Below are 11,650 nucleotides of genomic sequence, written 5' to 3' on the forward strand. Positions count from 1 at the left end.
GTAGGGGAGGGAGCCACAGACAGCTCAAAGGCACACCCAACACTGTTAGCAATTGATGTGCAAGCCCCTGTTCCTGTCATAGCCGTTCCCCCACTTCACTCCTGACCTTGATAAGGATCAGCATGTCTTCCAGATCCTTGCCGTCCCACTTATCGAAGGGCTCAAGAAGCTGGAGGCGCTGGCTGGTGGGGCTCACATCCACGTGCTGCCCACTGCCATCCTTGGGAGGGTACTGATAGGTGTCCTGGCCTGGGTCAAACTCCTTCCAAAGAAGACAGGAAAATCATCAGCCTCAGCCATCCCCAACAGCATATGAAAAGAACAAGCCAATACAGGCAACTGCATCTATCCTAACTTCAACACTAAGGCAGAGGTCAGCACACGAAGGTTCCCTTACTACATATAAAACATCACTAGTGACAGGTCTTCCCTCCCGCTGTCTCCAGACCCAGCAGTTACCAGCTTGGGCAGCTCATCTGCATCAGGTGCTTCCAATTTAAACTTCTTTCCATCTGCTCCTGTCAGGTAATCTGTTTCGGGGTTAAATTTTAGAGTGCCAGCAATGGACAGGGCTGTGACAATCTGAAAGAAAAAGAGACAAATTTAAAGGTGTATTCTACCTCTCATCTCTTCATTTGAAAGTCCTACAGCTAACAGTCTCAAAGCCAGCAACCAAGCTACAAACCAAGCTACACCATGTCTCTTCTGCAGGCAGAGGAACTGTTTCCCAAGACATCTTGAACTATTCCACAGCACCCCCCTGGCTGCCGCTTACCTCCGGAGAGGTCACGAATGCATGAGTCTCCGGATTGGCATCATTGCGACCTGTGAAATTCCGGTTGTAGGATGTAACTATTGTGTTTTTCTCTCCTTTCTTGATGTCCTTCCTGTGAAAGAAACAAACAGTCATCAAATCCAAAAGGAATATTGCTTCTAGAGGTCTTGTTGCTAAAATCCCCCAGCTTGGATTTGGTAGCAATCACTATCTTTTGGAAATGTGAATCAGTGCCTGGACATGTTTTTCTCCCTTAAGTACGGATTCAAAGACAAAGACAGTGCAAAACCAAGTCAGACACCGACTCCTGCAGTAGTTTTCATAGCCCACTTTGTGCACCGTTGAACTGTCTAAACAATAATCAACTAAGTACACTGCCTTTGGGCAGTCTTTCATTTCTCCTCTAGTGCATATTGGACAGCTATGGCCAATAGGTTTTTAAGCACTTACATTTAGCTGTAAATTTAAATTTACAATAAAATTTGGGTTCACAGAACACTTTAGGAGCTAAAAGATACAAAGCTAGAGCGAGATCCATCTTTCACTTTACCTGTCCCACTGGCCAATGCATGGCCCACAAGCGTTGGCAAGAACCAGCCCTCCAACATCTCGCAGGATTTGTGCCTGGGGGCAGAGAACAACTTTGTTACTAGTAGAAAGTCTGGAATAAGTTTCTGGGGTTGCTTTTCTAGGGGAAGAGGACACCTGTCTTCTAACACAAAGCACCAAGCCTGAGAAAATTCCCCTCCTTGTTTCACTTGTAAGTTTTGAGTCACTTTTATAAATACATGGGGCTTGATCCCAGTAAAGCTGTAAGTTAACACTGAGGAAGAGCACAGGATGAATTGCCATGATGTTCCCATTCTCTACCTACTTCAGACTGAGCAAGCAACTACTCGCAGATATTTGGCTGAAGGGCAGTGGCTGGTCTGATTAATATCCTACAGACCTCCTGTCCATGCAAGGAGAGAACTGATGAAAGTGCAGGAAAGTGTGTGCCTGCTCAGTCCACTCAGCAAATGATTCAATTAAGAGGGCAGCTATTAAGGAAAAGACTGTGAACTTTTTGGAGGAAGCATTAAGCATTGGCTGGACACATCTGCATGTAGACTTATATAGTTGGCCTTCAAGCTGTGACAGTATCTAGTATTTACTAAATATGAGAACTAACTAAAACATCATTTTCTGCTCCCCACAGAAAAGGGGAGAAAGTAGGTGGTAGTTCCTCTGCAGAAACACTTCATTTTAATCAAACATGAGTTTTACCACAGGTTTAGTCTAAAACAGGAACCAGCTTCCGACAAAGGGCTTGCTCACATCCTAAACTGTTCTGAAAGGAGAAAACTGAATTGCAGGTGGGCACCAGCCCCACTACTAGCCCATGGCCATCCACAGAATCCCAGAGGCAAAAGGCATCCCTTGCTATGCATACCATTAACTCCTCAGGGCCCCAGCTCCTGATAAATGTCTCAACTCTGGCCAGTTCCAACACCACTCTTACAGGCCCAGGTAGCAAAGAGAGCAGGTCAAAGCACTGTCAAGGTGACAGCAGGACCCACAGGAACAGTAACACAAGGCTGGTTACTACAGCAGTAATCGCACCTCTAGTGGCAAGTGAAGACAAAGTTTAAGGGGTTTCCATTAGTTACCTGTGGACCCCCGAGTACTGTCTGCAAGAGAGTTCAAGGCACACAGTTGGAAGCATAAGAAGCAGCCATACTCACGTAACCGTCCCTTTCAATGGTGGCACGGATCTGCTCCGAGCCTGGTGTGATTGTGAACTTCGATTTGCACTTCAACCCATGCGCTAGCGCCTGTTTTGCCACTGCTGCAGAGCGTCCCATGTCCTCATAGCTGGAGTTGGTGCAGCTGCCAATCAAGCCTGTGGTGTTTGACAGAAAGAGGGAGATAGTTACTGCAGTCCCTCATTCTAGGAATCTTCTCCCTGACTCATCTCTCAGCAGAAAAAACAAGGGACAACCATGCTTTCTGCTGACAAGGAACCTGAAACAGTTTCAGGTACTAACACTGCCAAGCCTCCCAGCAATACACTGCGGTCACAAGCAATCCCTTGTCCAGCTTTGGAAGCTGCACAGTCAGAACACACTCCCTGGTCACACGTCTGGTTATTGTTTTATAAGATAGGAGTGTCGCCTACTTGCACTTTGGTCAAGCATACTACCCCAGAGAGGAATTGTTCCACAAAGACAGAAAAGGCTTCAAATCAAGATGGCAAGAAATGGAGGAAATGGTGAAAAGAACACATCCTTTGTTACAGTACGAAGAGCACGTGAGGACATACTATACTGTCCCTACAGCATTCTGTCTAACCAGCAAAACCAAATGCTATTTCAGTTACAGTTGCTCTTGATCCTATTTGTGACACATTTGTATCAAATCAGACATTTCCCACTTGGGATGTGGCCTTTACAAGGTATTTGCATTCTTTTCATTGCCCCAGTGAGGAACACCTGAGAAGCTGTATGACAGGTTACCATCCCACTAGGATGTAAATATCCAAGCCTGCTCTTTAGGACAGCAAGTACTAACTTTACTATGTCCTGAGAGCTCACCAGCCAGATGTTGTTGGGAGGACTGACAATCACACTCCTGGCTCTTGACAGCTCTTTGCAACAGACAAAACCATGCAACAGACTTTTAACAAAGGTGCTCTTCAACAGGTAACACTCCTGTCAACCCAATCATTCAAAAGTTTCCAAGAGGGGAAAAAAAAAAACTTGTCTGCCTCTTGAGATGACAATCTCTCCAACTATCCCAGATCTCATCCCACACACCTGGCCCAGGTGGTCACTACTCTTCCCAGCAAATTCATACAGCCACGAAGAGATGACGCTGCAGCAGAGTCAAAGGACACACAGCAGTAGTTAAAAGGATTGCATCCCAAGCTATGTGACCAACCGCTTATCCCAAGACAGCAACATTTATGCCACAAGGATGAAGGCAGAGGAAAGAGCAAATGCTACCCACCAACTCTGATATCAACAGGCCAGCCCTCCTTTTCTGCCACAGCACCAATATCTGACACAGGGTGCGCCAGGTCTGGTGTGAAAGGTCCATTGATATGCGGTTTCAGCTTTAAGAAACAGTGACAAAGTCAGAAATTACAGTAGCCAAGAAAAACCCCAAAACACAGCAGCAAATCAATTCCTTTCATAGCTCTATCTGGAAGCTGTTTAAATAGGTTTCTCCTACATGAACACCAGAGCAGGGAGCTGTCAGTGAAGCAGACGTGAGTGTTCTTTAATATGTTCTAGCACAGCACCAGGGGTGTCACATCAAACTCCCAGCTTGGTCCTCATTCACACAAAGCAGAGTCCCATCACAACATCCAAGATGGCAAGGCAGGAAGGAAGCCTTACCTCACTGAGGTTGATCTCTATCACCTGGTCATACTGACAACCAGAATCCGGTACCAAGTGTTGCTGGAATTCATCTGCCAGAGCAGCTATGTCTGGAATAAGAAAGAAGGGAGATCTGAAAAGTGCAGCAAATATGAGGGAAAAGAAAAAGCTTGGAACAGCTAAACACAGGGGGTCCACCATGTACTTTCCCAGCCACTTCATCTACAGACTCTTTGCTTGTATCAGATGACCTACAGGACCATGGAAGGTCAGAAATCCCATCAGACACCACTGTAGGAGGATGCTGCTCCCAGAACTCACCTTCACTTGAACCCGCACTTCTACCCACTTCAACCCCCAAACCCTCTTACCAGCTCGCCCAGTTTTGCCCAAGTATTTCTTCATCCGTGCGTTGTAAGGGAAGACGGATGTGGTAGCTCCAATTTCAGCTCCCATGTTACAGATTGTTGCCATTCCTAGAGAAGGAGTGGGAGGAGAGACCACAGGGTCAATGAGAAAGTCCAAGGCCATCCAATTCTCCAAAAGTCAGCCCATGGAAAAGACAGCAAAGCCAAAAGAGATCAGGGCATTAGCCACAGAAACCTAATTCCACAGCAGAGAGGACACACTGGCTAGATAATGGCTGGCTCAGCCCCTAACATTTCTGATCAGTACAGTGCCTGCGACCAGACTCTTCTGCAAGGAAGGACCTGAAAGCTACACCGATTCTTGCAGATACTGGGAGGGATGACAGGGAACCCCTGTCTGCACTGAGCACCAAATACATTTACAGCAGTGAGCAGTGTTGCTGCTACCTGCAGTGAGTGTCCTGTCCTTCCCTGCCATCGCATTTATCCTTACTGGAAGAGCCAGAAATTTAAGAAATGTAATGGGTCGAATAAAAAGCTTCCAATGACAGAACACAATAAAAAAAATTTCCACTTTCTCACAGCACTGGGACCACCCATGTCACTCAAGGACACAGCAATGAAGCTGTAGAAGCTCCTGTGTTACATTTAATGAGCTAGAAGCAGATATCACAGGTCAAGCTCCTTTGACTTCACAGAAGAAAAAACCCAATTGCTCTCAGTTTGCAAAACCAAATATTTCATGTTGTAGCCAAGCCATGCAAATGGAGAGCAGAAGCCCAGCTTGAAGGCTGCACTTCAAGCCAAAGGAAGGGACACTTCTCGTCATTTGGTCCCAACTAGCATCGTTACAGACAACTGCAATTTTTGCTTCTTCAAATTCAGCACCCAAGACCCACAGTTACCCAGTGTAAGATTCCAGTTACAAACTGCTGCCTTCTGGTCTCCCCTTTGCCCTGCTTTTCTAAAAAGCTGCTTCTTTAGCAGCTGTCACACACGTAACCCCTTCAACCTGTTTCATTCCTCTATCCACAGCCTATTTTAGGCTGAAATGAAAATGTCATCTTTCAAGTCTGACATCTCCACCCTGTAAGCATATGTCAGAATACCTCCACCCTTACTCTTATCCTGACACACCATCTTACAGGATGCTTCACAATTAACCACTCCATCCTCTCAAAGCCACAAGCTTTAATGGAGAGAGGTCTCTTTTTCATGGAGAGGGAGTGCTATCTTGTTACATCACTTTCACCCACCCTCCCAGTTTGCCCTGTACTTATCACTCAGCCAGGCTAAGGGAGAACATTCAGCAGTTCTTTCCTGATTCCCTTCCCAGACTCCACAGACAACTCAACACCCATCTCCAACATCAACCCATCCTAGACAAGAGATTTGTGCTGTCTTACCAGTACAAGAGATTGAATCCACACCAGGCCCGTGGTATTCGATGATGGCACCTGTTCCACCCTTGACAGTGAGGATGCCAGCCACCTTCAAGATCACATCTTTAGGAGAACTCCAGCCTGAAAGCTTGCCAGTCAGTTTTACACCAATAACCTGAACAACATTAATGGGGAAAAAAAAAAACAAAAAAACAAAAAACTGACACAATTTCCTTTCAGCAGCCAAAACAATTCCTCAGAATTTTTCCTGAAGCATCTGAACATGAGCACAAGGGCTGAAACCACTGACAGGGTCAACTGAAGGGAGATCACTACTCACTTATTGCTCTCAGTCCCTGAATAAAAAGGCTGGAAATGGAAACTCAGAGCTGCCAATGAAGCACAGACCAGCTGTTTCAGCCAGTGTGTGATCACAAACAGGACTGTAATGGTATATAGTGCCTTATACACACAGTGCCTGAAAATCAACATTTCTTACATGTCTTATGTCTCACCCTTGACATTAAAGATTAGTATTCCTTTTGCTCCTACCTTTGGGCATTTGAGCTCCCAAGGGATCCCTGCCATGACATCTACAGCATCAGCTCCACCCACACCAATGCAGATCCCTCCCAAGCCACCTCCATTGGGGGTGTGTGAATCTGTGCCGATCAGCATAACTCCAGGGTAGGAGTAGTTCTCCAGAATGATCTGAAAATAAAAATAGATTGTTTGCTTGATTGATTGTTTGGAAAGGAGGGGGAAGACAGCAAGAAAGAAGACAAGAACAAGAATTTACATTAGTTTGTACTTGCAGATTTCAGAAGTGAGAAAGCAACTCAATTTTTTCTGGATTGTAAATTCACTTGTGGTTCAGACTCCTTGTGGAGGATGTAACGATAGAACAAGGTATCAACTCTTAGCCCAAGGATTGTTGCTCATCCCAGGGTAGTAAGGAAACTTAAAAAAATTATCTCAATTTTTTCACTGGAAGACCCTTTTCCTTCCAGTTTAGGCTTTTGCTAATGTGCCACCTTTGTTAGGGCTCAAGACGCTAGCTAGCATCTTTTGTAGACTTTATGCTCCCCCAGCAGTAGAATACCATTAGGTTCCTGCAATCCATGCTGCCAGCCAGAACCTAACCACATAGAAGAATCCCTCATAAATAAACCAAGAGGCTGCCCTTCCCTTACTGCTGCCCTTGATTCCGTACAAGACTCTTCAACTGTTATTGAAGCCACAAAACAGCTCTTTAATGAAAAATGATGAGTGTTCTGTGGTAGCAAAACAGGAGAGAACTCAAGCTAATGAGCTTCTCACTGTGTGTGCACCATACCAATGTTATGGACAGCCTTTCTGGGAAGCACAGAACTTGCAGCACATGCATTGCAGGACAGCTTGGACAGAAGGTGCCCTTTATTGAGAAAACCAAGGTTTTGCCTCTAGTACTTCGAGCTTTATTTGCTTGTAGTTCAAATTAATATACTTGTGCGAGAAAGGTCACTTCCAAGGACTCACTTTGCCAGAGTTGGACCCTGAAGCTATACAACATAACCAATTTTCTCCAGAGAAAGTCAGTCACAAGAAAGCTGGTAACCACAGCAAGGACAGATGTTAGGAGCAGTTTCAGAGCACAAATGACCTGAGGTGCTCCCACAACCTTTTGGAGATTTCACTTTTCTATTTCCTTTATCTGTTGCATCACACCAGGTTAAAGTAACCTTAGTAACTCATTTTGTAGCTAAGAAAACATAGCAGAGAGCTCTTGACTGCACCTCATCACAAGTTCCCTGCTGACAGGACGTCAACCATCTTCCTCTCTACTCCTTTTGCTTCGTGCTGCACTGCAATTTTTACTGCCTGTGACTCATAGGAACAATTAAAAATGTCTACTGGACTCACAAAGCAAATCAACCACGAGCAAGTTAGGGAAATCCTGCCAGAGTTGTTAGTTTTAAAAACAAAAGAGCTTCATTAAGTGGTAAGTTACCTTGGGACAGTCATATTCTTTCAAGGTACAAGTGCTGTAACAAGAGAATCTCATACTTGGAAACAGTTTTGCGTTTTATTCAGTTCACATAGCAACTTCTTCTGTGTTGCCATTCTTGAGCACTTAAAGTAAGCTGCTCTGTTTGGTGTCCTTATATACTCTCCTGGTTTTTAAGGAACCCTTTAAAAAAGTAGGTTTTCAAAGCTGCTTTCCTTACCACCAAAAGCAATTCACGGGAGCCCTATGGAGCCAGCTTCATGGCACTGCCTTACTGTTCCAGTCGTACCACGAGAAGCCAGCCCACAAGCAGTTAAGACATTTCAAGCTTCTGTGATTCACATGGCATGCTGTTGGCACTACCTAATCACACATCAGGTTACAGTTTGACCAAAATAACCTTTAAGAAAAAACACTGTTGTCAAGATAACTGAGTGAGAGAGCAAGCAAGAAACCTCACCCACCTCAAGGAAAGTGGTTTCCCCAAGCTGGTGAAATTCTCTGAGGGTTTGCACTTGAGCTCTCTCTTCACCATAAGGTAAAAGAGCCACTGCACGTTCAAACACTGCAAATACACACACACTTTACCTGATGAATGATTCCCGACCCAGGTTTCCAGAACCCCACTCCATACTTGGCACCAGCCGTTGCTAGGAAGTTGTACACCTCCTGGTTTATGTCCTATTCACAGAGGGAAACGTATAGCATTAGGAACACATCTTGTTTTTCCATATATCCAGAGCTCATTCAAACACATTCCCTTCGCTCCCATGCTTGTCTGTGGTTTGCTCCACAGTTTTGTAGCAGCTAGAGAGAGGTGCACATCACTCTTAAAACTAAAAAGGATCGAGACTGTTTGCCAGTCAGTTGTAACAGGCCATTTAATTTTATTCAACATGTAGCTCTACTGAAGCATCTTTTTCAGTTTCCAATTCCAAACAGCACAAGGGAAACAGCACAATTAAAGGAAAACCCTGCCAATAAGGCATTTAAAAATGCTCTGCTCATTTCTTGTATTCTCAGGGGGGTTTTTAACCCGTTTCTCTCTCTTCTAATTCTTCCTTGTCTACCAGTTGTTTCTTTTTGCTTTACAGATGCTTTGCAGACATTTCAAACCACTCAGATAAGCATTTTGGCTTTATTTTTACTGATTAAGAAATGGAACTGGAAGTTGCTCACTGCCAGGAGATTTGGTGGGTGTCATTTCTCATTCTACCAAGTCCTCTGTTTAAGACTCAGACAATGCTGCCTTTCTTGATGCACTATCACCATCACTGCTGAAGGTCACACCATGAAAATTGCTTTTGACAATAACCACAGTTGCCAAGGAAGTATGACACTATTATGCCCTGAAAGTTCTTGGCAGAGGACTGGCAGAGTAGATAAGATAAGCACTAGGACGAGAGAGTTTCTTAAAGACTCTTCTCATGCAGCTATGCTTCAGAATAAAGAGAAAGGGGAAACTGGAGATAATGGAAGAACTGTCTCAGCACACATTTGCTGAAGTTTCCCATGAGGCAGCCGCAGTTCTTTAAGCCTTGCTTTCCACTGGGAGCCGGGTCACTTCACTCTGTTTGTGCATCCCTCCCCCAGTAAAGCACGCTGATGTGCCAGGAGCACATCCAAACCACCCTCTGGACTGCCAGCATTCATTGTGCGCCAACTGGCAGCAGCAGAAGCAGAATCCAGTCAGAAGGAGGCAGGACCTTTACTTGCTCTGCTCAGAGTGGATGGCAAAGAATGGACTCAGCTCAGCTCAAGGCTACAGCAAATATAATTGCACTACAGAGAACAAATGCAGGAATGGGGGGAAAAGGAAGACTGGAGGTGAAGGGAAGAAAAGAAACTGTCTTATTTAGTAAATCCCCAATTTTCAATTGCACAATTTGAGCACAACTTAGGACTGAGAGAAGCAGAGCAAAACCTCCCCAAATTCACTCCTGAGTGGCATAAGTTGCTTTACTGTGGCATGAAGGAAGAAGTCAGAAGCAGTTACTTCAACATCAGTAGTTTCTGAGAATAGATATGGACTAAAACCTTAAAATGCATCTGAGCCCCCACAAACTATTTACCCTTTGTAAATTTTGGTATCAATGTCCAAGGCACAATTGTTCCTGTCTCTGACAGTCGACTTAGGCTAGGTCCACTTGGAGTAACAAGATTTCCCCCACCTCCCTGCTATGCTAAGGGCATGTTCTTCCCTGGCAGATGCATTGTGGTATGTAGGACAGAGGTGAGTGTGTCTATATTTAACAGAAGCCCCTACAGAGGAGTAAGCAGTAAAACAGTGAGCGGGAAATTTTTAAAAGGCAGTGAATCAGCAGTTGGACAAACACACTGGAATTCCCAAATAAAAAGCAACATCCTCCATGCTTCCATGCACATTTATACCTTCCTCACTATCCCTGAAGGCTGCACATGCTTCATTTAGCATTCTTTAGCTAATCACTAGCAAAGGGTTTGGGAAACAAAAGTAGTTATTTCCCCCCTGCCCCACAGGATACACCAGTGCAATGCAGACACATGTTCAGGGTGTTTTTCACACTGCCTTGCTGCGGCATAAAGAACCTAACTCCCTAGAGTAATCTGCCTTCCTTTTTTTCCCCCCACTTTGAAATAGATTTCTCCTATTCCCTTCGCTGAAATATCTTCTCCTTCTCCAGAACACACATGTGACCTGGGCTTCCATCATTAACAGATTAAGACTAACTTTTTCTACATTCATGGTCCTTTAAACCATGTAATGGATGAACCTCAGATTAAAAATTCACAGAGATCCATTTACTCTGTTTCTTTGCTGCATCTGATCTATCTACAGAGCTCAGCACCACAGTCAATCCGTTACCACATCTGATTCATGGCTGTCCTTCTGGGAAAAAACAAAAACATCTCATCCTTCAACTGGAAAGAGCCTTTCAAATGGACAGAACTTAAGTCTCCGCAGTAGTGACCTTGGCTCTTCGAAGATCCTTTTCACCACCTGACTGGGCTTCGATGAGGTGATCACAGTGGATGGTGGAAGGCACAGCCACTTTGGGCAGCCCACTGCTGATGAACTGCAGCATTGCCATCTGAGCAGTGGCATCCTGCATGGCCACGCGGTCTGGCCGTAAGCGCAGGTAGGTCTTGCCCCGCTCAATCTCCTGCTTTGCTGGGTCATCCAGGTGTCCATATACAATCTTCTCAGACAAGGTCAGGGGACGGTCAAGCCTGGGGAGAAGAATTTTAGTATCTGCATCTTGTGTATTTCAACATTTGCCCCTTTTAGGCACTTAACAAGAATGCTTCTCTATATCACTCAGACTGTTAAGACTTTTTAACACGCGGAAACCTGCGTGAGCTGCTTGCAGCACTAAAATATCAACTGGCAGCTGGCTAAAACAAGGGCTGAGTTCAGAAAGTTCTAAAGTATATGGATTGATGTCACTTTATGCTTTCTTTTATAATCTTCCTATACAGTAAAAGAAACATTGACTCTGCTCATTTCTTGAGCCATACCTCAGGGCAGCTAATGTGGAGGGGAATCAGAGGTCGGACTCAATACACAAATAGCAGCTCCCACAGCAATCAAGTACAATTAAGTGGAGTTTCATGACCTCAGACCTTTCATCCCGCAGCTATATCAGTTGAGGAACCTATTTATGTCAGCAGTGAGGTCTTCTGAGAAGTGACTAAGTACATACAATGACCTGAAATGAGAGCTACCACGTTTAACAAAGGACACAAAGACTGAAGGACATGTCATACAAACCACTGCCAAGGTAAGTGGAGCAGGA

The 11,650-nt window shown here is 44.8% G+C and overlaps 1 protein-coding gene across 1 annotated transcript in view; it reads right to left on the reverse strand.

Moving 5' to 3' along the window:
• ACO2 (aconitase 2) overlaps positions 1-11,650 on the reverse strand; it is a gene marked incomplete at its 5' end in the record, with an annotated part of 15,925 nt that overhangs the window by 3,576 nt on the left and 699 nt on the right. Inside the window, 12 exons of the mRNA XM_010165085.1 lie at positions 107-262; positions 460-582; positions 776-887; positions 1,326-1,399; positions 2,500-2,657; positions 3,764-3,869; positions 4,156-4,247; positions 4,509-4,613; positions 5,912-6,062; positions 6,440-6,598; positions 8,463-8,555; positions 10,826-11,084. Of these exons, the coding sequence (XP_010163387.1) occupies positions 107-262; positions 460-582; positions 776-887; positions 1,326-1,399; positions 2,500-2,657; positions 3,764-3,869; positions 4,156-4,247; positions 4,509-4,613; positions 5,912-6,062; positions 6,440-6,598; positions 8,463-8,555; positions 10,826-11,084 (1,588 nt within the window). The remainder of the gene's footprint in view (positions 1-106; positions 263-459; positions 583-775; positions 888-1,325; positions 1,400-2,499; positions 2,658-3,763; positions 3,870-4,155; positions 4,248-4,508; positions 4,614-5,911; positions 6,063-6,439; positions 6,599-8,462; positions 8,556-10,825; positions 11,085-11,650) is intronic.

Source organism: Antrostomus carolinensis, unplaced genomic scaffold (genome assembly GCF_000700745.2).
Source record: "Antrostomus carolinensis isolate BGI_N321 unplaced genomic scaffold, ASM70074v2 scaffold20430, whole genome shotgun sequence".
Lineage (NCBI taxonomy): Eukaryota > Metazoa > Chordata > Aves > Caprimulgiformes > Caprimulgidae > Antrostomus > Antrostomus carolinensis.